Genomic DNA, 23989 nt, shown 5'->3' with positions numbered 1-23989 from the left:
CGACCTCTCCGTGCTCCCCGGGGCTGGGAAAGCCGGGCAGCCCCGGCAGCCCCGCGGGGCCTCTCCCGCACAGCCGAGCGTGAAATGCGCTGAAAAGGGTCACCGAGTGTCCCCAGGGCCGGGGGCTGCCTGTCCCCCCCTGGGGCTGGGGGCTGCCTGTCCCCCCCTGGGGCTGGGGGCTGCCTGTCTCCCCCTGGGGCTGGGGGCTGCCTGTCCTCCCCAGCGTTTGGGGGCTGCCTGTCCCCCGCTGGGGCTGGGGGCTGCCTGTCCCCTCCCGGGGCCGGGCTGCTTGTCCCCCCCACCCCGGGGCTGGCTCAGCCACATCCCAGCCCTGCATCCAGCCCTTGGTGACAATTCCAGGTCCCTTGGTGACCATTCCAGCCCTTGGTGACCATTCCAGGTCCCTTGGTGACCATTCCAGGTCCCTTGGTGGCCCATCCAGCCCCTGGTGACCATTCCAGGTCCCTTGGTGACCATTCCAGGTCCCTTGGTGACCCATCCAGCCCTTGGTGACCATTCCAGGTCCCTTAGTGACCCATCCAGCCCCTGGTGACCATTCCAGGTCCCTTGGTGACCATTCCAGGTCCCTTGGTGACCCATCCAGCCCCTGGTGACCATTCCAGGTCCCTTGGTGACCATTCCAGGTCCCTTGGTGACCCATCCAGCCCTTGGTGACCATTCCAGGTCCCCTGGTGACCATTCCAGGTCTCTTGGTGACCCATCCAGCCCTTGGTGACCCATCCAGCCCTTGGTGACCGTTCCAGGTCCCATCCCCAGGCGCGGTGACCCCGGCCGGGTGCAGGATGTGTCCCCTGGGCTGGCTGGGCGTGGCCAGCCTGTGCCTGGGGACACTTTGGGCTGTCCCAGCCAAGGAGAGGAGGAAGGCGGAGAAGCCCAAGGCTGAGCTGACCCTCTATGGAAACCTGGATTTGGACAACTACGAGGTGACCTTGGATAACTACGGGGACATCCTGGACCTGAGCAACTACGAGGAGCTCTACGACTACGGGGACCTTGTCCCGAAGGTGAGGGGACACAGGAGAGCCCCTGGCTGCATCCCGGGACAGGGATTTGGTGCCAGGGACGGATGTGGCACGGCAGCTCCTGGCAGCAGCAGCCCTGGCAGCTCTCCCGGCGCTGGGGAAGGTTTTACCCGAGCCAAAGCTCTGCCAGCTCCTGGATGTGAGGATTCCTTCATCCCTCTGGGCCAGGGGGGGTTCCTTGGAGAGCTTTCCAAGAAGGAATTAATGATCCCAACCCGGTGCCTGTGACCCTGACCGGTGCCACCCACCCCGGAGGGGACGAGTCGCCCACCCTCACACCCAGCCGTGTTTGCAGATCGAGGTTGGCACCTTGGCTCCTCGCCCCAAGGACCCCAAACCCCTCCCAGAGCTGGGTGAAACCACGGCTGGAACCCCAAAACCGCAGCCCCCGAGCGGTGCTGGCCCCATGTCCCCAGCGCCCATCCCCGGGCAGGGTGAGTTGTGTTCCCTTGGGATGCATCCCCACATCACACCGGTGGAGTTTTGGGGGGAAAAAAGGGGAATTTTGGTGCTGCCAGCAGCTCTTTGCAGGGTTTTGGGGTTGAGTCTGCTCGCACAGCGAGGCAGGAGGGCGGCAGAGAGAGAAATTACTGGGGAAAAAAATGAACTCCAGCAAAGCAGCGAGGCTTTAATGAGCAGAGGCTTTGCGACAGTGGCAATTAGATTAGTGACAATTAAAATCCTGCAGCGAGGATAAATATCTTTATTCCTTTTCTGTCACTCCAGGCTGGGAAAAATTAAGTGGGAGGAGAAAGGAAATTGGTGCTGAGCTGCTTTGAACCCCCCCTGGAAGGGGTGGGGGATCAGGTGCGGGGTGGGCTCGTGCTGGGGCTTTGGGGGCAGCTGGGACAGATTTTTTCTTGATCCAAAAGAATTTTCTTGAGTTCTGCTTCCTCCAGTGGGAAAATTAAGGGGGCCAGGAGAGTTTTGGGTGTAAAAAGCTGAATTTGGGGAGCTTTAATCTCCCCTCCTCCTGCAGGAGGGATTTGATCCTGGGCACTGCATTTATTAACAGTTTGTTTGTTTTTTTTTTTTTTTGCTGGGAGTTTCTGGCCCTTCCCTGGATGATGCGGGGCTGTGGCAGCTCTGGGTGTCACCAGCTCCGTGTCCCCATGGCAGGGTGGGCACATCCTCTCACTGTTGTGGGGTATTTTGTGGGGTCAGGGAGCTGTGACAGCTTTAATGTCATGGACTTTGTGTCCCCACAGAGTGGGCACATCCTCCTGCTGTTCTGGGGTATTTTATGGGGTCAAGGGACTGTGACAGCTCTGGGTGTCACCAGCTCCATGTCCCCATGGCAGGGTGGGCATATCCTCTCACTGTTCAGGGGTATTTTATGGGGTCAAGGGGCTGTGACAGCGCTGGTATCATGCATTCTGTGTCCCCACAGTGTGAGCATGTCCCTGTGTTCTTCTGGGGTATTTTATGGGGTCAGGAGGCTGTGACAGCTCTGGGTGTCACCGATCCATGTCCCCAGGGCAGGGTGGGTAGAGTCCGCTGTTCTGGGGTATTTTATGGGGTCAGGCAGCTGTGACAGCTCTGGTATCATGGATTCTGTGTCCCCACAGTGTGGGCACATCCTCCCGCTGTTCTGGGGTATTTTATGGGGTCAAGGGGCTGTGACAGCGCTGGTATCATGCATTCTGTGTCCCCACAGTGTGAGCATGTCCCTGTGTTCTTCTGGGGTATTTTATGGGGTCAGGAGGCCGTGACATCTCCGTGTGTCACAGACCCACATCCCCACAGCCGCGTGGGCTCCTCCCGCTGTTGTGGGGTACTTTAGTGGGGTCAGGGCTTGTTTCCATGCACCCCCAGGGCTGCCCAGCTGCCTGCTGTGCCTGTGCCTCGGCACCTCCGTGTACTGCGACGACGCCGAGCTGGAGCAGATCCCGGCGCTGCCCCCGGACACCGCGTACCTGTACGCCCGCTTCAACCGCATCGGGGCCATCCGCGCCGGCGACTTCAGCGGCCTCGGTGCGTCGGGGTCACCCCTCGGGGACCCCAGGAGAAACCCCCCCCCCCCCCCCCCAGCAGCCTCAGAATAGTGAAGTTAAAGAGTTTATCGGAAGAATAAGTTAAAAAGTCAAAAAAGCAGAGTTTTGTCCCGGTGGTGACGGGCGCACCCGGAATTGGATTTCTGCAGTTTTGTAAGGTTCATTAATTGGGATATTTAACAGGTGTATTTGGGGTTTGATGGTTTTATAGGGTTAATGAATTGGGATATTTAACAGGTGTATTTGGGGTTTGACAGTTTTGTAGGGTTAGTTAATTGGGATATTTTACAGGTATAGCTGTGTTTTGATGATTTTATAGGGTTAATGAATTGGGATATTTAACAGGTATATCTGGGTTTTGATGGTTTTATAGGGTTAATTAATTGGGATATTTAACAGGTGCGTCCCATAGGAGGTTCAGTTGTTCCACACCTGCACCAGCCCCACTGTGCCCCTCTTCTTGTTGTAGAAGATGGAATAACACCAAACCAGTATTTCAGCAATGTGTTTGAAAGGGCAGTCGATTGTTCTAGAATCTGAGAGAAAGGGTGGCAAAAGCACCAGAGCTAGCTAAGGAGCTGTAAAATAGCCACGAATACATGAAAAAATGCATAAAAATCATCACTGGCACAAGGGAAAAAACAGGATTTGGATGGGGAATGAGGAGAATAAACCTCCCTGGCTTTGTCCCTCTTCTCCTCCTGCCCTCAGAGAAGCTGAAGCGCATCGACCTGAGCAGCAATTCCATCTCGTGGGCGGACGCGGACGCGTTCCGGCGGCTGCCCAGCCTGCAGGAGCTGCTGCTGCCCGAGAACCGCCTGACGGCGCTGCCCGAGCTGCCCCGCGGCATCGTGCGCCTGGACGCCCGCCTCAACCGCATCGCCAGCGCCGGGCTGCGCCCCGAGGCCTTCCGCGTGTGTGCCGGGACAGCCGCGCCGGGGCCAGCCCGCCCGGGGCACGGCGGGTGCCGAGGGGGGCGACAAGGGGGCCAGCTACAGGGAGATCAGCTCCAGGGGGGGCAGATCCAGGGGGGTCAGCTCCAGGGAGATCAGCTCCAGGGGGTCAGTTCCAGGGGGGGCAGCTCCAGGGAGATCAGCTCCAGGGGGGTCAGCTCCAGGGGGGTCAGTTCCAGGGAGATCAGCTCCACGGAGATCAGCTCCAGGGGGTCAGCTCCAGGGGGGTCAGCTCCAGGGGGGCGAGCTCCAGGGGGGGCAGATCCAGGGGGGTCAGTTCCAGGGGGGTCAGTTCCAGGGGGGGCAGTTCCAGGGAGATCAGCTCCAGGGAGATCAGCTCCAGGGGGGGCAGCTCCAGGGGGGTCAGTTCCAGGGGGATCAGCTCCAGGGGAGTCAGTTCCAGGGGGGTCAGTTCCAGGGGGATCAGCTCCAGGGAGATCAGCTCCAGGGGGGTCAGTTCCAGGGGGATCAGCTCCAGGGGAGTCAGTTCCAAGGGGGTCAGTTCCAGGGGGGTCAGCTCCAGGGGAGTCAGTTCCAAGGGGGTCAGTTCCAGGGAGATCAGCTCCAGGGGAGTCAGTTCCAGGGAGATCAGCTCCAGGGAGATCAGCTCCAGGGGGTCAGTTCCAGGGGGGTCTGCTCTAATGGGGTTTCATCTCTATTGGGGTTTCATCTTTATTGGGGGTTCATCTCGGTTGGGGTTTCATCCCTATTGGGGTTTTATCTCTGTTGGGGTTTTATCTCTATTTGGGTTCATCTCTATTAGGGTTTAATCTCTATTGGGGTTTTATCTCTGTTGGGGTTTTATCTCTGTTGGGGTTTTATCTCTAATGGGGTTTTATCTCTAATGGGGTTTCATCCCTATTGGGGTTTCATCTCTAGTGGGGTTCATTTCCAGGGGAGTTCATCTTTAGGAGGTTCATTGGTTCATCTCTTGGGGGTTCATCTTTAGGGGGGTTCATCTCTATTGAGGTTTCATCTCTAGGGGGGTCAACTCTAGTGGGATTCATCTTTAGGGAGTTGATCTTTAGGGGTTCATCTTTAGGGAGTTCATCTTTAGGGGTTCCCCTCTGCCCTCTCCCCGCAGGACCTGAAGCAGCTGCAGTTCCTCCATCTCTCTGATAACCAGCTGGATTTCATCCCTGTGCCCCTTCCCGAGAGCCTGCGCTCCCTGCACCTCCAGGTGGGATGGGGTTTGCCTGTACCTGAGCCTAGCAGAGCCCTCATCCCCCTCCTCCTCATCCTCCTCCTCATCCTCTTCTTCCTGGTCCTGGTCCTCCTTATCCTGGGCCTAGGCCTGGTCCTGGTCCTCCTCCTCATCCCTTTGACTCAGATTTGTCCCTTTCCCTGCACCTCCAGGTGGGATGAGGTTTACCTGAGTTTAGCAGATCCCACTTCTTCCTCCTCCTCCTCCTCCTTCTCCTCCTCTTCATTGTCCTTTTCCTGGTCCTGGTCCTTTTCCTGGCTCTGGTCCTCCTGATCCTGGCTCTAGCCCTGGTCCGGGTCCTTTTCCTAGTCCTGGTCCTTTTTCTGCTCCTGGTCCTGGCCCTGGTCCTTGTCCTGGTCTGGGTCCTTTTCCTGGTTCTGGCCTTGGTCCTGGTCCTATTCCTGGTCCTTTTCCTGGTCCTGGTCCTATTCCTGGTCATTTTCCTGGTCCCGGTCCCGGTCCTGCTCCCAGTCCTGCTCCCAGTCCTGCTCCCAGTCCTGGTCCTGGCCCTGATCCTGGTCCCGGTCCTTTTCCTGGTCCTGCTCCTGCTCCTGCTCCTGGTCCTGGTCCTATTCCTTGTCCTTTTCCTGGTCCTGCTCCTGCTCCTGCTCCTGCTCGTGGTCCTGCTCCTCCTCTCCCGCTCCCCGTGACTCGGGTCCGTCCCTTTGCGTCCCCGCAGAACAACAACATCCAGACGATGCACGAGGACACGTTCTGTGACAGCCAGGAGCAGGGCCAGATCCGCCGGGCGCTCGAGGACATCCGCCTGGACGGGAACCCCATCAACCTCAGCCTCTTCCCCAACGCCTTCTCCTGCCTGCCCCGCCTGCCCACCGGCCGCTTCTCCTGAGCCCCCGGGGCTGCAAACGCAGCAAAGTGTTCCCAGACCCCGTCCCACAGCGCTCAGACCCTGCTGCTCCACGGAAAATGTGGCGGAAGTGGAGGTGTTCCACCCCAGGGCAAACGCATAAAAATAAAAAGAAAATAAAATAAAGATTTTAAAACGCATTCAAAGCCTTGTTCTTGGCAGTGAGAGCAGCCGGGAGCCCTCGCGCAGCCCCAGCCCAGCAGCTTTGATTGGATTTGCAGAGATGGGATTGATGGGATTTCCCTGTGCCCCGTTTCTCCCTCCATTCCCTCCAGAGCTGTCGGAGTCCAGGACATCCCTCTGCCTGCCCTGCCTGTCTCAGGACCCTGGCAGGGGGCTCGCAGACCCTGGCACGGTGTCAAAAACACCTGTGGCTTTGATTTTAGCCCGTGGAAAAAGCTGCCAGCTCTGTGTGAGGAATTACAAACCACAAGGGTTTGAGTAGTGTGGTAGTTGAGTTAACACAGGGTGGAAAAGTGGAATTTTGGGGCTTTTTTAGAATGGGGTTCAAGAGGACAAGATGGAGGGATTTGGGCATGTCCTGACCTCCTTCTCCTTCTCCTTGCCCTCCATGTCTCGCTGTGCTGGTGACACTTTTCTGTTGGTTTCAGGCACAGACACACTGCCCAACATCAATGACAGACATTGGCACGTTATTGTAACCACGGCACACGGAGTTTTGGGTATAAAATGTGAACACTGCCCTGAGGGCAGACAGAATGCCATGGCCGAGCTGCTGGGCAGAGCTCAGCAGGGCAGAGAGAGGGAATGTTCTAGAGAAGGGAAAATGAACACCCTTGAGAAGCCGACCCTGCACATTCAGATTTCTTCTTTGGCTGCGGGGCTGGGAGAACGAGGACTTTTACACTCCTGGGGTCACCTCCACACCTGGACCCCGAGACAGAGCCTCAGGGAGATCCTGAGATCCCGGTCAGGGTGTCCCGGCCAGGGACCAGGAGCTGCATTGCTCCAGGGAGGTGACGCTTCCAGACCTCAGGTGCGATCTGTCCCCTGGCCCAGGTCCAGCTGTGCAGCTCCAGGGGGGTGTGGCACATCCAGGTGTGACCTCTGGGCACAGCTGGACTGTCCCCGTGTCCTCCCAAAGAGGGTAAAACGGGAAATCCCCACACAGGGCGGCTGGAACCTTCCATCCCCTCACCCCAGACCCGTGGAGTTCCGGGAACAGGGACTGGGAGCTCTCCTGGAACTGGGTGGGATCTCCAGCACCCCTGGGTTTGGGATGGTATCCATGGGTTTGGGAGGAGATCCCTTGATTTGGGACAGTATCCATGGATTTGGGATGGCATCCACGGATTTGGGAGGACATCCCTGGATTTGGGAGGGCATTCCTAGATTTAGGATGGCGCCCATGGATTTGGGAAGATATCCATGGATTTGGGAAGGTATAAATGGATTTGGGATAGTATCCATGGATTTGGGAAAGTATAAATGGATTTGGGATAGTATCCATGGATTTGGGAGGGTATAAATGGATTTGGGATAGTATCCATGGATTTAGGAGGGTATAAATGGATTTGGGATAGCATCCATGGATTTGGAAGGGTATAAATGGATTTGGGATAGTATCCATGGATTTAGGAGGACATCCCTGGATTTGCGATGGTATTCATGGATTTGGGATGGTGTCAGTGGATTTGGGAGGGCATTCATGGATTTGGGAGGGCATTCCTGGATTTAGGATGGCGCCCATGGATTTGGGATGGCGCCCATGGATTTGGGATGGTGCCCATGGATTTGGGATGGTATCTATGAATTGGGAACCGCAGAGAAACCCGGAGATCCCCGAGTCCATCAGCCGGGCCAGGAGCAGCAGGAAATCCCTGGGCTGGAGCTGAAATCTCCGGGCTGATCCCGGCTTTGCGCAGCCAGCAGGAGCTGCCCAGCGGTGCGGGATATTTTCGACGCCATGTATTCATCCCTTATATTTTTATCCACATGTAACGAACACCGCGAGGGGGATGACACATCCCCGGAGAATCCAAAGCCCTGAACTGAAACCACGGAGCTCAGCCCACATCCTCGGAGCCCGGGGAGGCATCCGAAGGCGGCTGGAGAAAACCTGGGAAGAGGATCCGGCTCCTCATCCGTGGGGACGCGGCGCCCGCGGCGCTGGCACAGTGTGGGCACATCCTCTCACCCCTTTTCCGTGCAAAACCCAGCCCAGGCGTGGATTGTTGACCCAAAATCCTTGGGAAATGGGAATTTGGAGTTGTTTTAGTCAGAATTCCAGGATTTGATGCCGCTGTTGTGTCACCCTCGAGCCTACGGATCCGCTGCCCCCGCGTCCTCCTCCATCCTCTCCCACCCTTCCAACACCTTCCCACCAGCCTTCATCCCGCTGATCCTATGGGATGGAGCCCCCAGCACCCCCTCCCCAAATCCAGCCCCACCTCTGCCCCTCCAGAGCTCTGGAAAAGGTGGGACCCCCCCGTCCCATCCTGGCTGAGGGGACCCCAAAGCCACCCAAGGCAAGACAGCGCTCCTAAATCCCAACTCTCCTGGAGCACATCCCCCTCGGAGCTCCTCATTTCTTTTGGAAAAGTTGGAATTTCTGCAAATCAGGCTCCAGCAGGGCGGAATTGACCGATTTTCCCCCGCCGGGTCCTTCGCGTTGGTCCCGCTAGAGGGCAAAGGCAGCGTCGGGAATGCCGGACCTTCCCCTCGGAGCGCGCTCTCCCTCCCGGAGCCTTCGGGCCCCCCGGGAATGCCCGCCGGGATCGGGAACAGCCCGGGAATGATCCGGGGAAGGGCTCCGAGGAGCTGCGGGGGCTGGGCTGCGGCAGGAGGGTGAGGGCAGCACGAGGGTGGCTCCTGGATTTACAGAAATCCCAAATTTCCGAAAGCAGGGAGGGGCTCGGCGGGGGCTTTGCTGGGAGAGTTGAGGTTCAGGGCGGGTGCCTTGGGTGGCTTCTGTGTCCCTGTCACCCCCAGGGAGGAGGGACCAGGATGGGGCAGGAGGGACCCCGGAGGGGCCGAGCTGGGGCTGTTTTGCGGTCGGTTATTGATTATTGGGGCAGTTATTGATCGCGCCCTCGTGTCCTCGCTGGGAACGGCCACCCCCTCCTGCCACTCGTCCCCCCCCCCCCCGTGGGCAGGGACTGTCCCCAGGCGCTGCTCGGGCTCCGTGATCCCGTCCTGGAGCAGCCAGGAGGGCACAGAGCCCTCCCGGGGGGCTCTGCATCCCTGTCCTCCCCTCCATCCCTGCTCCCTCGCTCGGGGAACGTTTCCGTGTGGATTCCTGGCTCGGCCTCCCTCCTCCCTCGTGGCTGTGCCGCTCAAGGTCACCTTCCCTCGGCGGGGCTGGGCTGTCACGTATTGATCGCTCGGCTCTGGCAGCGCCGGCTCGCAGCGCTCCCGAGCCCCCGCCAGCTCAGCATCCTGCGGCTGCTCCATATGGCCCCCGCCCCCTCCTCCTCCTCCTCCTCCTCCTCCTCCTCCTCCTCCGTCCCGCCCTCCCCGCTCCGCTCCCAGCCCCAAACTCAGACGGGGAATTCTCCAAACGCTCCGAGCCCCGGAGAGCGGGACCCGCTCCCGCTCTGCCCCTGCGGGAGGGGGCACCAGCACGGGCCTCGCTGGGGGTGTGGGGGGAGCTGGGACAGCGGGTGACACCCCTAGGGACTCTGGGTGACACCCTGGGGGCTGAGTGTGACACCCCTGGGGGCTCTGGGTGACACCCTGGGGGCTGAGGGTGACACCCCTGGGGGCTCTGGGTGACACCACTGGGGGCTGAGTGTGACACCCCTGGGGGCTCTGGGTGACACCCCTGGGGGCTCTGGGTGACACCCCTGAGGGACAGAGTGTGACAAGGCTGGGGATCTGTGTGTGACATCTGTGAGGGCTCTGTGTGACACCCCTGGGAGACTCTTTGTGATATCCCTGAAGGACAGCGTGTGACAACCCTGGGGGACAGTTTGTGACATCCCTGGGGGACAGTTTGTGACATCCCTGAGGACTCTGTGTGACACCCCTGGGGGACAGAGTGTGACAAGCCTGGGGATCTGCGTGTGACATCTGTGAGGGCTTTGTGTGACATCCCTGGGGACTGCATGTGACATCCCTGGAGGACAGCGGGTGACACCCTGGGGGCTCTGTGTGACACCCCTGGGGCCTCTGTGTGACACTCCGGGGGGCTCTGTGTGACACCCTGGGGGCTCTGGGTGACACCCTGGGAGCTCTGGGTGACACCCCGGGGGCTCTGTGTGTGTTCCCCCCATCCCCTTCTGCCCAGCAGTTTCCACCTCCAAGTCCGCATTCCCAATTCCCTCTCCCTGCTCCTCACCCAAATTCCTTCTCCCTTTTCCCTTGGTCCTTTGGCCACCACGTGGGGACAGAGCCGTCCCCTGGTGTCCCTTGGCAGGTCAGGGATGTGAAACTGCAATCAGGGAAGGACAATGGAACTTTTCGGCCTCCTGGGCCCTGGAAAAGCTGGGAAGATCCCCCAGAATGACCAAAACCTCATTTTCCTGCCCCAATCCCAATGGGGTCGTTGCTGGAGTCATTAATTCCCCCCGGGATTAACAGATTATTCTGATTATTAATGGTGCTGCTCCAATTCTGGACTTTTTCCCCTTTATTTTTCCAGAATATCCCAGTGCTGGGATTGATTAGGTGGGAGCAGGGGATGAAAGGGACACCCATGAATTATCCCTGAGGTGCAGACAGCTCTGGGGTCCCTCCAGGGAAACTCAACAATGGGAATAGGAACGGGATGGGGGGAACAGCCCGAGCTTTCCTTCTCCCCATTTTCCCCTTCACCACTGGAAAAACACAAAAACAAACAAAAAAAAAAAAAAAAAAAAAAAAAAAGAAAAAAAAAGAAAAAAAAAAAAAAGAAAAAGGAGGAGGGAAAAACGCAGCAAAACGCAGCAAACACATTCCTTGTTTTTTTCCACATCCCCCTCCCCCTCGAATTGTATAAAAATAATCCGTAGAAATTCAGATTTCTCCGGCTCAGCCCCCTCCCTGCAGCATTCCCGAGGGATTGGGGGTTCCTGCAGCATCCCGGGGCTTTCCTGGCTTTCTCTGGGATCGGGATCCCGTGCCCTGAGCGGCTCCGGGGTGGGAGATGTGATTGCCACACCGCTATTTTTAGCAGCCACGCGTTAGGTCCTGTCAACAGGAGCCCTGACAAAGCCTGGGAAAAGCTCCGGGATGGGAAGCGTGAATTGCCGGGAATGTGGGCCCGGGATGAACCCGGTGCCTGCTCAGGGAGCGGCTCCGAGGGCTCTGCGTTTGGGGGAAGGGGGTTCGGGGTGCCGGGATGGGATGGAGGATGCCCAGGAGAGGGAGGTGGTGGCCCTGTGGCAGTGTCACCTCCCTGGGGGGGGGGGGGGGGGTGACAGCAGCGTGGCTCCCCAAAACAGGGAATGTTCTCCCACCCTGCTGCTGCTCCCAGGCCAAATCCCGCCCCAGGGAAAATTCCCTCCAGCCCCATTCCCAGGGGATCATCTCCCGTCGGATCACGGGGAAGGGACGAAATGGAGGAAAACTCCAGCGGGAACGGCCCTTCCACGCCGCAATCCCGCCTTTTCCGAGGACCACATCCAGCATCCTGATGGGCACGAGGCTCTCCCCCAGCGGGAATTCAGTGCTCCCCCATTTTTATTTGTCTTTTTTAAAGAATTTTGACCAAAATCCGAGCTCTTCCAAGCGGGATTTGGGTGGGTTTGGGGGGGATGCTCTGCCCGGGGAGGGGTTCGGGTGGGGGGCAGCAGCCGGGGAGCCGAGGATCGGACGGGAGGAGGGGAGCTCTGATTGATCGGCGTCTTTTAAAATAACCACGCCGAGCCTGGATCTTCCCTTGCTGTAGGATGTGGAAAACCTGCAGAGGGGGAAGAGAGAAACAGCTCCGAGCGAGCCGAGTGCGAGGATCGCTAATTTATGATCAGAGAAATGTTGGAGCTGCAAGATTGCAGGGAAAGGACCCGGCTCAGCTGGGGAGAAATCCGCGTTCTCCAGGGCTCGGGAAAAGGCTTCCCCACAGGGAAAATTGTGGGAACGCAGAGCACGCTTAGCCCAAATTGCTGCTCGAGGAATTATTCCTGCCAGGAATTATTCCTGCCTTTCCCTTCCCCCTGGTGCTTCCAGCTGATTTTTTTCTGGCCCTGCTCATCGGGATGCGAGGATTTGGGGGAAATTCTCCTTTTGCTGTTTTTTTTTTTTTTTGGGGGGGGGGGATGTTCCTTTGTGCACCCAGAGCAGGGTGGGGAAATTTGAATTCTTCCCCCGGGACCCCCTGACATTGATTTTTCCCCCTGGGGTGTGTGACCCGCGGGTGGAGGTTGGTGTGGCCCCGCTGTGGCCCCGCTGTCGCCGTCCCCTCTTCTGGAAGCCACCCTCCCAGGGGACACGGAGATTCCCGGGAGGTGCCTTCGATCCCTTCAGGAAAGTGGCGCGTGGAGCAAATTGTTTCTAAATTCTGGAACTCCCGAAATCGAGCCGGGACTTGGGACAAACGGGGGGAAAAATAAGGAAAAAAAATGGGGAATAAAATAAGGGAAAAAGGGGAATAAAATAAGGGGAAAAAAAAGGGGAAAATAAGGAAAAAATAGGAATAAAATAAGGAAAAAAGGGGAAAAATATAAATAAAATAAGGGAAAGGGGGGGAAAATAAGGGGAAAAAAAGAGGAATAAAATAAGGAAAAAAGGGGAATAAAATAAGGCACAAGGGGGGAAAATGAGGGGAAAAAAAGAGGAATAAAATAAGAAAAAAAAGGGGAATAAAATAAGGGGAAAGAGAGAGATGTGGTCAAATGAAAGCAGGTGAAAATAAACCCCCAGGCAGCCTGGACTGGCCGAGGGATGGGGATGCTGGGAAGGGTCTGCATCGGAAATTGTCTCCAAAGGGGCTTTTCCAGAGGTTCCCAGTGCCGCAGGGCCGTGGGATGGAGCCGGCGGGATTCCCGGACCCAAACCCCACAGGTTTTCAAGCCCCACATCCCCTCTGCCCATGCTGGGGACACCCAGGGCAGGGTGACATTCCTTGGATTTATGGCCCCAAACCCCTCCGATTTTTGAGGTCGCTTTGTCACCGCCACCCCGAGCGCCAGCGGGGCCGGGTGACACCGCCAGCTGCAGGGGACAGTCCGGGTGCCACCGGCTGCTCCCACATCCCGTGATTTTCCCACTTCCACGCGGCTCCGGGGTTGATTCCGTGCTGTGGGATGGCGAAATGTCCCTTCCCTGTCACCCCCACCCCCCCCAGGGTTATTTTGAGCCTTTTCCCGGCTCGTGCTGCCACGGGACTCTCCGGGAGCCCACGGCGTCCCTGTGTGTCCCCCGCCACCCCCAGCCCATTCCTGAACTTTCAGCAGCTCCGGGAAGCAGCTCCATAAATCAGCGGCGAGCCGGGAAATGAAAATCGTCCCGGTGATAAATGGGGTTTATTTCGCTTTCAAGGAGCGGGATCGTGGAAAAGGAGCAGGGCAGGAGCAGGGAAAAGGAGGTGCTGAGTTTTCCATTAGGGAAAAATTGTGGGATAAAGGTGGTGGGATGAGGAGAACCGAGGGAATGCTGAGGATTCCTTGCAGGGAGGGAGGGAATACGGGAAGGGCTGAGGGGTTTGGTGGCTCCGCGTTTTTGGGGTGCTGTGCTGCGCTGCTCAGGGGCGTGCTCATCCCACAGGGGTTTCCTGGCTCTGGAATGGTCCAAATCCACGAGGAAATGTTATCCTTGGATCCAGGTGGGGGTGATTATCCACTGGGCTCGCCAGTGCCTGCAGCACCCGCGTCCTGCGGCACCCAAATCCCACAGCACCCACAGGATCCACATCCTGCAGAACCCAAATCCTTCAAAACCCAAATCCCACAGGATCCACATCCTGCAGAACCCAAATCCTGCAGCACCCAAATCCTTCAAAACCCAAATCCCACAGGATCCAAATCCTGCAGAACCCAAATCCTGCGGCACCCAAATCCCACAGCACCCACAGGATCCACATCCTGCAGAACCCAAATCCTTCAAAACCCAAATCCTTCAAAACCCAAATCCCACAGGATCCAAATCCTGCAGAACCCACAGGATCCAAATCCTGCAGAACCCAAATCCTGCAGCACCCACAGGATCCAAATCCTGCAGAACTCAAATCCTACAGGATCCACATCCTGCAGAACCCAAACCCTTCAAAACCCAAATCCCACAGGATCCACATCCTGCAGCACCCAAATCCTGCAGCACCCACAGGATCCACATCCTGCAGCACCCAAATCCTGCAGCACCCACAGGATCCACATCCTGCAGAACCCAAATCCTGCAGCATCCAAATCCTGCAGCACCCACAGGATCTAAATCCTGCAGAACTCAAATCCTACAGGATCCACATCCTGCAGAAACCAAATCCCACAGGATCCACATCCTGTAGAACCCAAATCCTACAGCACCCACATTCCCCAGCACCCAAATCCCAACAATTCCTGCATCCCACAGCACCCAAATCCTGCAGCACCCAAATCCTGCAGCACCCAAATCCCAACAATTCCTGCATCCCACAGCACCCAAATCCTGCAGCACCCAAATCCCAACAATTCCTGCATCCCACAGCACCTAAATCCCAACAATTCCTGCATCCCACAGCACCCAAATCCTGCAGCACCCAAATCCCCCAGCACCCACACCCCCCAGCCCCTCGCCCCTCAGCCCCAGGCTGGCCCCGCAGCCCCGGCAGCAGCTCCCTGAGCCAGGGGCAGCTGTGCATGGGATGATTTCAGGATTTGGCCCCAGGACAGCGGGGATGGGAGCCCGCATTAATAAATCAGCGCTGCCCCAAGCCACAGGGCATTTCCTGGGATTAATGACCGGCTCCGGGAGGAGCCGGTGATTTGGGATGAGGCCAAAAATCCCATTTACCCCACCCGGTGCCGAGTCCCTGCGCGCTCTTTGTGCCAAGGTCAGCAACGCCTTTTTCCAGCCAATTTTTAAAATTATTATTAACAAGAATAATCAAGTGCTGGAAATGGATTTTCATTCCCAGCACGGCGATGCCTCCAGGTTCCTGCAGAGAAAGGGCGGGTGGACACCCCTCATAGTAAAAATGGACATGGAAACAGCATCCCTGTCCCGCAGGAGCCTTTTCCTGGCTCTCCCGGGGACAGGACGGTGTTGGGGACATTCCTTGGCCTCTCCTGGAGTTCCCACGGGGATTTGACACCCTGGAATCGCCGGGAAGGGATGGGGCAGGGAAAAGGCGGGCCCGAGCGAGCGGGATGCGGGCCCTGGGCGATTTTCCGATGGATGTTTGCGGGTTGCCGTGGCAACGGGAGAGCCGCTCTGGTCCTCGGCTTTCCCTTCCTCAGAGGGAAGAAAGTTTTGTGCTCCTGGCCGCGGGCGGGAATGCGGTGGGATCGGAGCTGTGGGATGGGCTGGGAATGCGGGAACAGCCCCATGGGAATGCGGTGGGATCACAGCCTGGGATGCTCTGGGAATGTGGGATCAGAGCTGTGGGATACGTTGGGAATGCGGGGACAGCCCCATGGGAATGCGCTGGGAATGGGGTGGGATTGGAGCCGTGGGATGCGCTGGGAATGCGGGAACAGCCCCGTGGGAAGCTCAGGCTCTGCTGCCGCCACTCCCACGCGTGTTCAGGGACACAAAAACACCCAAACACGCCGGGAAAATTCCAAGCCAAATCCATCCCGAGGAGCGGGAGAGCCCCGCACTCCCGCTCCACGTTGCCATGTGGCGATCCAGCGTGGAATTCCAAGGGCTGGGATCGCTGGTTGTTCCTCTGCAGCCACCACCTGTGTCCCCACCTGTCCCTTTCTGGGGACAATCCCGGTGCAGCACTGGGATGAAGCCCTGGATGCTCCCCTGGATTCTGAGCTGATCACAGCTTTGGGGTGCAAGAGGATCCCAAAGACATTCCGAGCTGGATTCCAGGCCCTGGGTGAATCCTGGCCCTGGTTTTCCAGCCCAAGGAGAGCAGCCCTGGTTGTCCTGGAGGAAAATCCAGCTGGGCAAACATTCCCAGCTCTATCCACGGAGACACCTCCAGCCAAAGCTGATCCTTCTCCCAGTCCAAAAAGGAACCCAGCAACCAGGGGAAATCCCAAATCCTGCTGGAAGCCCAGCCCTGCTCCGGAATCTCTCCAGCTCTCCCTGCTTCTGCTGGGAAGTTTTATGGCCGCTCTCTGTCTGTGATTAATCATTTGGGTTTAATTGCTGCTGCTCCAGCTCAGCCAGGGTTTGATTCCTCTTGGCTGCTTCCCTCAGGATGGAGGAGCCCAGACTGGGAGCAGTTTGGGATCAGGATCCCGATGGATCAGGATCCCAACAGAGCCCCGGGAGCTCCCTGGTCCCACAGCCAGACTGGGGCTGGAAAATGGGATTTTGGTCCAAGTGCTCAGGGTTTGATTCCAGCTGGGAGCCAGCAGAGCCACCAAGTCCTGCTCAGTGTCCCCACCCCGGGGAGGGCACAGCACGGGCTCAGCCACTCCACCGATTTCCCAATCCCATATTCCTGCCCCAAAGCCATCCCAGGGCCTTCCAGGACCCTGCTGGATGAACTGGTGGCCGATGGCCGCGCTGGGGGTGACCCCAAAACCAGCCTGTCCCCACTGCCACCCTAAAATCCAGCCTGTCCCCACTGTCACCCCAAAAATCAGTCTGTCCTTGCTGTCACCCCAAACCAGCCTGTCCCCACGGACACCCCAAACACATGGCATGGGGCAGGGTACCAGGGTAGCCCAGCGTCACCCTCGGCTGCCAGGCGGGCAGAGGGGACAGCGCGGTGACCCGGGGCCACCGGCAGCGACAGCAGCGATGGCAGCAGGGGATAGAAAAGGCCGCCCTACTTAGCGGGGTTTATGTAAGGAGGCACCTCCGTGGCAGGATGGGAAAACAGACGGGAATGGGAAAAGCTGCTCGGAGCAGGGGAATCCCTGCTGGTGGGTGAGGTGGCACCCGGGACCCGCGGTGGCACCCGCGAGGGGCGCAGCCACCCCCTGCTCTGTCCCCCTTCAGCGGGGGCACAGCCAGCTCCCACCCCCCTATCGCTAATTAACACTCATTCATTAATTCACGGCTGTCCCCAGCTGTCCTTCCCTCGTTTGGGGTGAGGAGCGGAGGCGCTGGGTGGTTTGGGGTGGCTTTGGGGCCATCCCCAACTCCGGGATGTGCCGGAGCCTTTCCCGCTGGCCCGAGGTGACCGCCGGGCTGGAAAGGAGCCGGGAGAGCGGCACCTCGGCCAGCAGGTTCGCTCCCCTTATGGAAAGGCATTTGGGATGTGTTTATTCCTGTCGGAGCCCTTGGCCCGTGGCGAGGAGCGGGATTAATCCGGGAGGAGCGGGCGCTGCTGCCAAGTTCCCCCGAGAGGCACAAGAGGCTGGATTTGGGGCGCTCCGGGCCGCGGGGGAGAACGGGGGGGTCCCGTAGGAGCAGGGGGGTGATGGGTGGATGTTCCCCCTTCTGTCAGGGATCCCAGGAGGAGCAGCCACAGGGGGAAATGGAAGTGGAGGAAAGGGAAGAGAAATCCCCGGAATCACTCTGGGCTCCGGAGCGGAGTTTTGGGACAGATTCTGTCCCATCCCGGCTGCTCTTCGCTCAGGGCACGGTCCCAGCCGGGCTGGGCGAGCTCCGCACCCCCAGGGAGGCAGGAATCGGGAGAGGATGTCCTTAAAGCCCCATTCCCAGCGGGATCTCCTGGAGGGACACGCGGGTGACACCCGAGCGGGGCACGGAGCGCCGCTGGAAGCCTGCCCCGGCTGCCTCGGCCGGATCCAGGCGCTGCCACCCCCGGCCGGGCTGCGGGAGCTGCTCCGCGTCGCTCCGAGCCGCCTGCCACGGCCGCTGGTGACAAAGCCGGTTAATGTCGCCGTGGCCCCGGGGCTGGCGGTGGCCGCGGGCCAGCGGAGGCAGCGGGAAGGGTTGCACCGACCTTGTTCAGTGAGCGAGCCCCGGAGCTTGTTAATTATCCCAATTCATGATTGTCATTCATCGTGAATATGATGACAGTCATGATATTCTCGATTATCATGGTGAATATGTGACAATTATCGTTATCATCGGCTCTTCGGGGACCTTCTGCCCGTCCTGCTGCCCTCCATCCGCTGCCCTGGCACCTTCCACATCCATCACTGCCCTCTCCAGCCTGTGCGTGCCCAGCTGTGCCCGTTATCCATGGATTTCCCCGCATTTATCCCTCTCAGTCCCCTCATCCACCTGCCCAGGTGCTGCCTCAGGGGTCGAAGGAATCTTAGGGGATTTCTCCCTCTCCAGGGTTATCCTCACCCCCCTCAGGCGGGCAGGAGCCGCTAAAACCCCTCCTTGGGAGGATTCAGGGACTGCCTGCAGAGCCCGCCTGCCCCAGGGAATTCTCTGCCCTCCCAGCCCGGCTGGAAAACCTGGAAATTGCTGGGAAAACACACTTTTGTGAGGATGGCGCTGCCTCACGCAGAAATCTGTCCCCTCTAGGAGCGGGGTCCTGTCACGGAGCCCATCCCGGGCTCTGCTCTCGCAGCCTGGAGCGGCACCAGTCCCCGGGAGAGCTGGGACCAGTCGGCCGAGCCCAGCGTGAGTCACGGCGGCCTCGCCGCCATCCAGCCATAAACACTCCGGCTTAGGAGCCGCGTCCCAGTTTCTCGTGCTGTTTGCATTGATCTGCCTTGCAGGCTCTGCTTTGCTCCAGTTTTTAATGTAATTTCACCAGCCATTAGCCCAGAACGCAGCTCTGCCCCTCCCTCTCTTCACAGCGGTTTTTTCCCCTAACTTTTCCCTAATTTTTTTTTCCCCCCTAAATATCTCGATTTGAGATCGCCTTGGTAGCAAAATCCTCACTGTTTTTGGGACCCTCGCCACCACCCGGCAAAAGTGGCGGGAGCCCAGGGTTTGTGCCTCCCCAAACCAGCCCAATTATGGTCAGACTGCTGCAAAAACAGCCCCGAGAGCAACCTTGACCTTCTGGAAGCTGCTCCAAACCCTCGGGAATGACCCTGAGCTTCACCCAGATGATTTCAGCAGTGATTTCCTGGGGGGTCTGGCTGTGTGGGGGGTGTTATTTTTTTCCACGCTGAGGGAAAAGGAAAATGCTGAGGCACAGAAAGACTCTCACTTCCCTAAATCCTAATTATAGCACCCAGAGCTTTCGGGCTCAGCGGGTGCCCCGAGCCTCGTGCAGCCTGCGGGGGTGGGAAACTGAGGCACGGGAAGGATTTAAGGAGGTTTGGGAAAGGGCTGAGCTCCTCCTGAGTTTGCTCTGAGTGTGGTGGCGGTGCCACAGGATGGGGAATATTCCCTGTCCTTCCCCGAGCGGATTTCCCAGGTTTGCAGGGAAAAAAAAATCATGGGGAAAAGGAGGGAAAATGGGATCCTGCTGCTTTAAAGGCTCGTGGTACCTGCAGAGGAATCAGAGCCGCCAGCTCCAGCTCCAGCCCCGGCTCCCTCGGGGCTCGGCCGCGGCGACAAGGAGCGGCCAGGCGGGGACACGGGGCCGGGGCGAGCGGGGACACCGGCGCCGTGTCACGCCAAGCGACAGCCCCTGGGGCTGCCAGCGCCCACGAGCAGCGGCTCCGCCAGAGCCGGGAAAAAACTGCCCGAATCCCGCTTGTCCCACAGCCAGCTTTCCGCTGGAAGCCACCAGCTGTCCCCCGGCCAGGTACGGGGACTTTGCCACGGCTTTGGACGCTCCCCTCATTAGTTACAACCTGATTAATTACCCTGCTGCCTCCTCTCCCAAACAGATCTGGGTATCCAGGCGCTAATGAAAGACTCCAGCAATTAATTGCAGGGGTGAGTCCACTCCTAATTAGGAGCAGATTTAGGGAATGAGCGCTGGGAGAGCTCCGGTTGGCCGCCGGTGCCTCCGCTCGAGCGCGGGCTGTGGATTCCAACCTGGGGCTTTTAATGAGTAATTGAGGAGTTGATTAAGCCCGAGCTCGTGCGCTGGGGGGGAGCGGAGCCGGAGATGCCGCCGGGGGTTCGTGTCAGCGAGGCCGGCTGGGAATCGGGCTGGATCCAGCCGGGATCCAGCCGGGATCCAGCCCTGCTGGGAGTGGTTTTGCTGCCAGGAAAGGAGGTGTGAATGTGGCCGGGAGCCGCGGGGTGCCCAGCTCTGCTGGGGAGCTCCAGCGAGGCTCTCCATGGCTGGGAAGCTTTTTACAGCTGCTTCCAGATTCCCAAAGTACGCTTAAGTATCGGAATTTTCCACTGCGTTATCAGAGTGTCACCTGGAAGAGGGACAGGGCTGTCCCTTTTGGATGTCTGGGTGCCCCAGGCTGGGCTCTGCCTGTCTCCTTAGGCTCCTGGCTGTCCCTGAGACATCCCAGAGAAAAGGGGGATGCTGTTCCTGGATGTCCCTGAGAAATCCCAGAGGAAAGAGGGATGCTGTTCCAGCTTTCCCTAAGGAATCCCAAAGAAAAGGGGGAAGCTGCATCCATGTCCCCTCTCTGTCCCTTCCCTGTCCCTGGCCAGGCTGGGCCCAGTCCCCGTGTCACGGTGGGCTCTGCTTAGGGCTGCTCCCCCTTTGCTGGGGATTCCCAATGGAGCTGGGAACGGGAATTTTCCACTTTTCCCTGCGGATCTCCCCTGCTCGGAGCAGAACCAGGTGAGCCCCTCGCTGTGCCAGCTCCAGAGGCGATGCTTTGTCCTCCAAGGGTCAGTCAGGACTGGAGGGGCAGCTGGAAATTAAAAAAAAAAAAAAAACAAAAAAAAAACAACGCCCAAACACTCTGGAGAAGAATGAGCCAGAGAGCGGCCGAGTTTCCATCAGCACTGGGTCACTGGAAAATCTGAGTGGGGAGCAAGAGGGAAGGAGTGAACTTCTGCTTCCGGAGGGAGGGAGGGAGGGAGAGGCCATCGTGGGCTGGGAGCACTCCTGCACCTCGGGCCCTTCCTCAGGCTCCCCTTCCCTGGAAAAACGCCGCTGGAATGAGGATCCCGGTCTGCTCCGTGCTCGGCAGGGCTGCTGCTGGTCCACTGAGAACGAGGCACAAAAAGCAGCTGATGTGTCCACAGGATGGACACTGAGTGTCCACAGGATGGACACTGATGTGCCTGCAGGATGGACACTGAGTGTCCACAGGATGGACACTGACTGCCTGCAGGATGGACACTGATGTGCCTGCAGGATGGACACTGAGTGTCCACAGGATGGGCACTGATGTGTCCGCAGGATGGACACTGACTGCCTGCAGGATGGACACTGATGTGCCTGCAGGATGGACAATGATGTGTCCACTGGATGGGCAATGATGACACTGATGTGCCCACAGGAAGGACACTGATCTGTCCACAAATTAGACATTGATCTGCCCACAGGATGAACACTGATGTGCCCACAAACTGGACACTGCTTTGCCAGGCTGCAGCTGCCTGGTCTCCTCCAGGATCTGTGTTGGAAAGCCTCGATCCCAATCCTGGCTCAGCACAGGCTGGGATTTCAGGGATAATGGAAGGAAGGATATTCGTCACCAGGGGACGGGGACAAAGGACAGCTGGAGGGGCTGTGTGGCAGGGCTGGAGGGTTCAATCCCTCCCAGTCCCTCCTGGATGGCACACAGGGAATCTCTGCATCCTGTCCCTGCTGCCTGCCTGGATTCCTCCCTGCTGGGCTTTGCTGGGCAGAGCTGAGCCTACACCTGCAGCCGTGGTGCCCTGAGGGATTGCTCGAAGCCTTCTCCTCCTCCTCCTCCTCCTCCTGCTGCTGCTGCTCCTCCTCCCCGTCTGCTCGCGGCGCTGCCCACAGCTCCTGCCTGGGAGGAGAGTCTGCTCCCGGCCGCGGTGCCCGGAGCTGGGATCCGCAGCCAGAAGGGAGCAGAGCCGGCTCTGTGGAGCTCGGGGAGGAGCGCAGAGCCTGCGGCTGCCACCCAGCCCTTTGTGGGTCCTTCCCTGCAAACCGGGGGCTCGGTGGGGGCACGACCACGGGAAGGAGCTCCAGGGGTCCCAGAGCTCACCTGGGGAATGCTGCACTGGCCGTGGAACCCCGGCATGGTTGGGGTGGAAAGAGATCATAAAGATCAACCAGTGCCACCCCTGCCATGGCAGGGACACCTTCCCCTTTCCCAAATCCCATAAACCCGACCTTAGATGCTTCCAGGCATGGAGCAGCCACAGCTTCTCTGGGAAATCCATCCCAGCTCCTCCCCAGGAGGAATAATTCCTAATTCCCAATATCCCACCCATCCCTGTCCTGTGTCCTGTCCCTCCAGGCCTTGTCCCAAGTCCCTCTCCAGCTCTCATGGAGCTTCTTTAGGCCCTGGAAGAGGCTCCAAGCTCTCCCATGCAGAAACCTCCTCCAGATGCCCCTTCAGGCCAGGTGCCCTGTGCCACCCCCCTGAAACCCCCCCTGCACAGGGGGCTCTTCCCAGGAGCGTTTCCATCACCAGATGTTCTTCTCTGGGATCAACCAGTGGAGCACAGGTGGACTCAGGTTTGGATCTGGGATCACACCTGGACTCAGATTTGGATCTGGGATCCCATCTGGACTCAGGTTTGGCTCTGGGAGCACACCTGGACTCAGGTTTGGTTCTGGAGCACACCTGGACTCAGGTTTGCATCCCTACCTCCAACACCTACCCCAGATCTTTGCCCCAACCCGCAGCATCCCAGTCCTGCAGAGATCCTTCATCCCTCATCCCCTGGGCTGCTCCTACATCCCTCATCCCCTTCCCGGGCTTTGGGGATGGATTCTCCCTCCCCTCCTGCCCTTCCTTGTTTTTTTTTTTTTCCCCCGGAGCTCAGCCTCATCCATCGCCATCCCTTATGGATGAGATGTGTCATTCCTGACCCGGGTTCACCGTGAGCTGCCAGGGACGCTGCCAGCCCAGCCCGTGGCCCTCGTTAGCTTAATTGCTCCTCGGACGTGCCAAGCCCGGGGCCTCCCGGTGCTCCATCCCCGCCTGTCACGTCCTGTGTGGAGCGGAGCGGGGCTCGGTGTGTGGAAAAAAAAGGGAGAAAACAGCTCGGTGGCACTGGAAATGAAGGGCAGGTTCCCACGTCAGAGCCGGGAGCTGGGATCGGCTGTCGCGGCAGTCAGCGGGGACAGGAGCTGCTGGCGTCACCGCTGATGTGCGACACAGGCACAGCACGGAGGGAGGGAGGGACATCTGTGCCAGAGCCGCAGCGCCGACCCTCCCGCCGGTCCCGGGGATCCGAGGTGATTCCTGCAGCCCGACGTGTTCCCAGAATCCCAGACTCAGCGGTGGGAGGGTCCCTCCAGGATCGTGGAGTCCGAGCTGTGTCCGGTCCCCGCGATGTCACCCGGAGCGCCACATCCACACTTGGACACCTCCAGGGATGGGGACTCCAAAGCTCCCCGGACAGTTCCAATCCTGCCTTTTCCGGGAAAAATCCCTCCTGGTGACCAACCTGAGCCTCCCCTGTGCGGGGGCGGTGCGTGCCCAGCAGGTGGCTGGGATGTCCCTGTCACCTTCCCAAACGAGACACAGATCTGCTTTTCCAAGCCTGGCTTTCCTGGGTGCCAAAAGCTCGGTGTCCACAGGGAAAATCCCACCAAAAATCCAGGCAAATCAGCTTGACAGTGGCTGTGTCCCAAATCTCCAGCTCCACCAGGTCTCCTGGGCCATGGCTGTTTCCCAGTGAATTCCCATCCCTTTTCCCGGCGTGTCCGAGCCCTGCTGCCAGCTCTCCTTCCCTCCTGCTGCCGTGAGCTCCCTCTCCTCTCCCTCTCTCCCTGCCGTGACTCATTTCTCTCTGGCCAAGAGAAATTCTTGGAATTTTTAAAGAAGCTCTGGGAGGGTTTCATACCTGCAGAGGCTCCCAGCAGGTGCCACGGAGCTTTTCCAGGTTGGATACGGGTGTGGATGGATGGATGGATGGATGGATGGATGGATGGATGGATCCATGGATCCATGGATGGATTGATGGGGATCAAGGAGCTCTCAGCACCCAGGACCTGGCAGATGGAGCCAGGTTTGGAGCTGGGAATGGGATCCCACACTGGTGCAGGGTTGTCCCTG

General features: G+C 58.7%; 1 protein-coding gene across 1 annotated transcript; it reads left to right on the top strand.

Moving 5' to 3' along the window:
* Window positions 1-477: 477 nt before the first annotated feature.
* Window positions 478-6195, top strand: OPTC (opticin). Its single transcript, XM_053998179.1, has 7 exons — window positions 478-705; window positions 765-1025; window positions 1339-1477; window positions 2859-3017; window positions 3749-3951; window positions 5075-5170; window positions 5874-6195. Exons 2-7 carry the CDS (start codon window positions 804-806, stop codon window positions 6042-6044), a joined length of 990 nt encoding a protein of 329 aa, XP_053854154.1. The 5' UTR covers window positions 478-705; window positions 765-803; the 3' UTR covers window positions 6045-6195.
* Window positions 6196-23989: the final 17794 nt, after the last annotated feature.

This window comes from Vidua macroura, chromosome 24 (assembly GCF_024509145.1).
Source record: "Vidua macroura isolate BioBank_ID:100142 chromosome 24, ASM2450914v1, whole genome shotgun sequence".
Classification (NCBI taxonomy): domain Eukaryota; kingdom Metazoa; phylum Chordata; class Aves; order Passeriformes; family Viduidae; genus Vidua; species Vidua macroura.
This window is presented reverse-complemented; position numbering and strand designations above follow the sequence as displayed.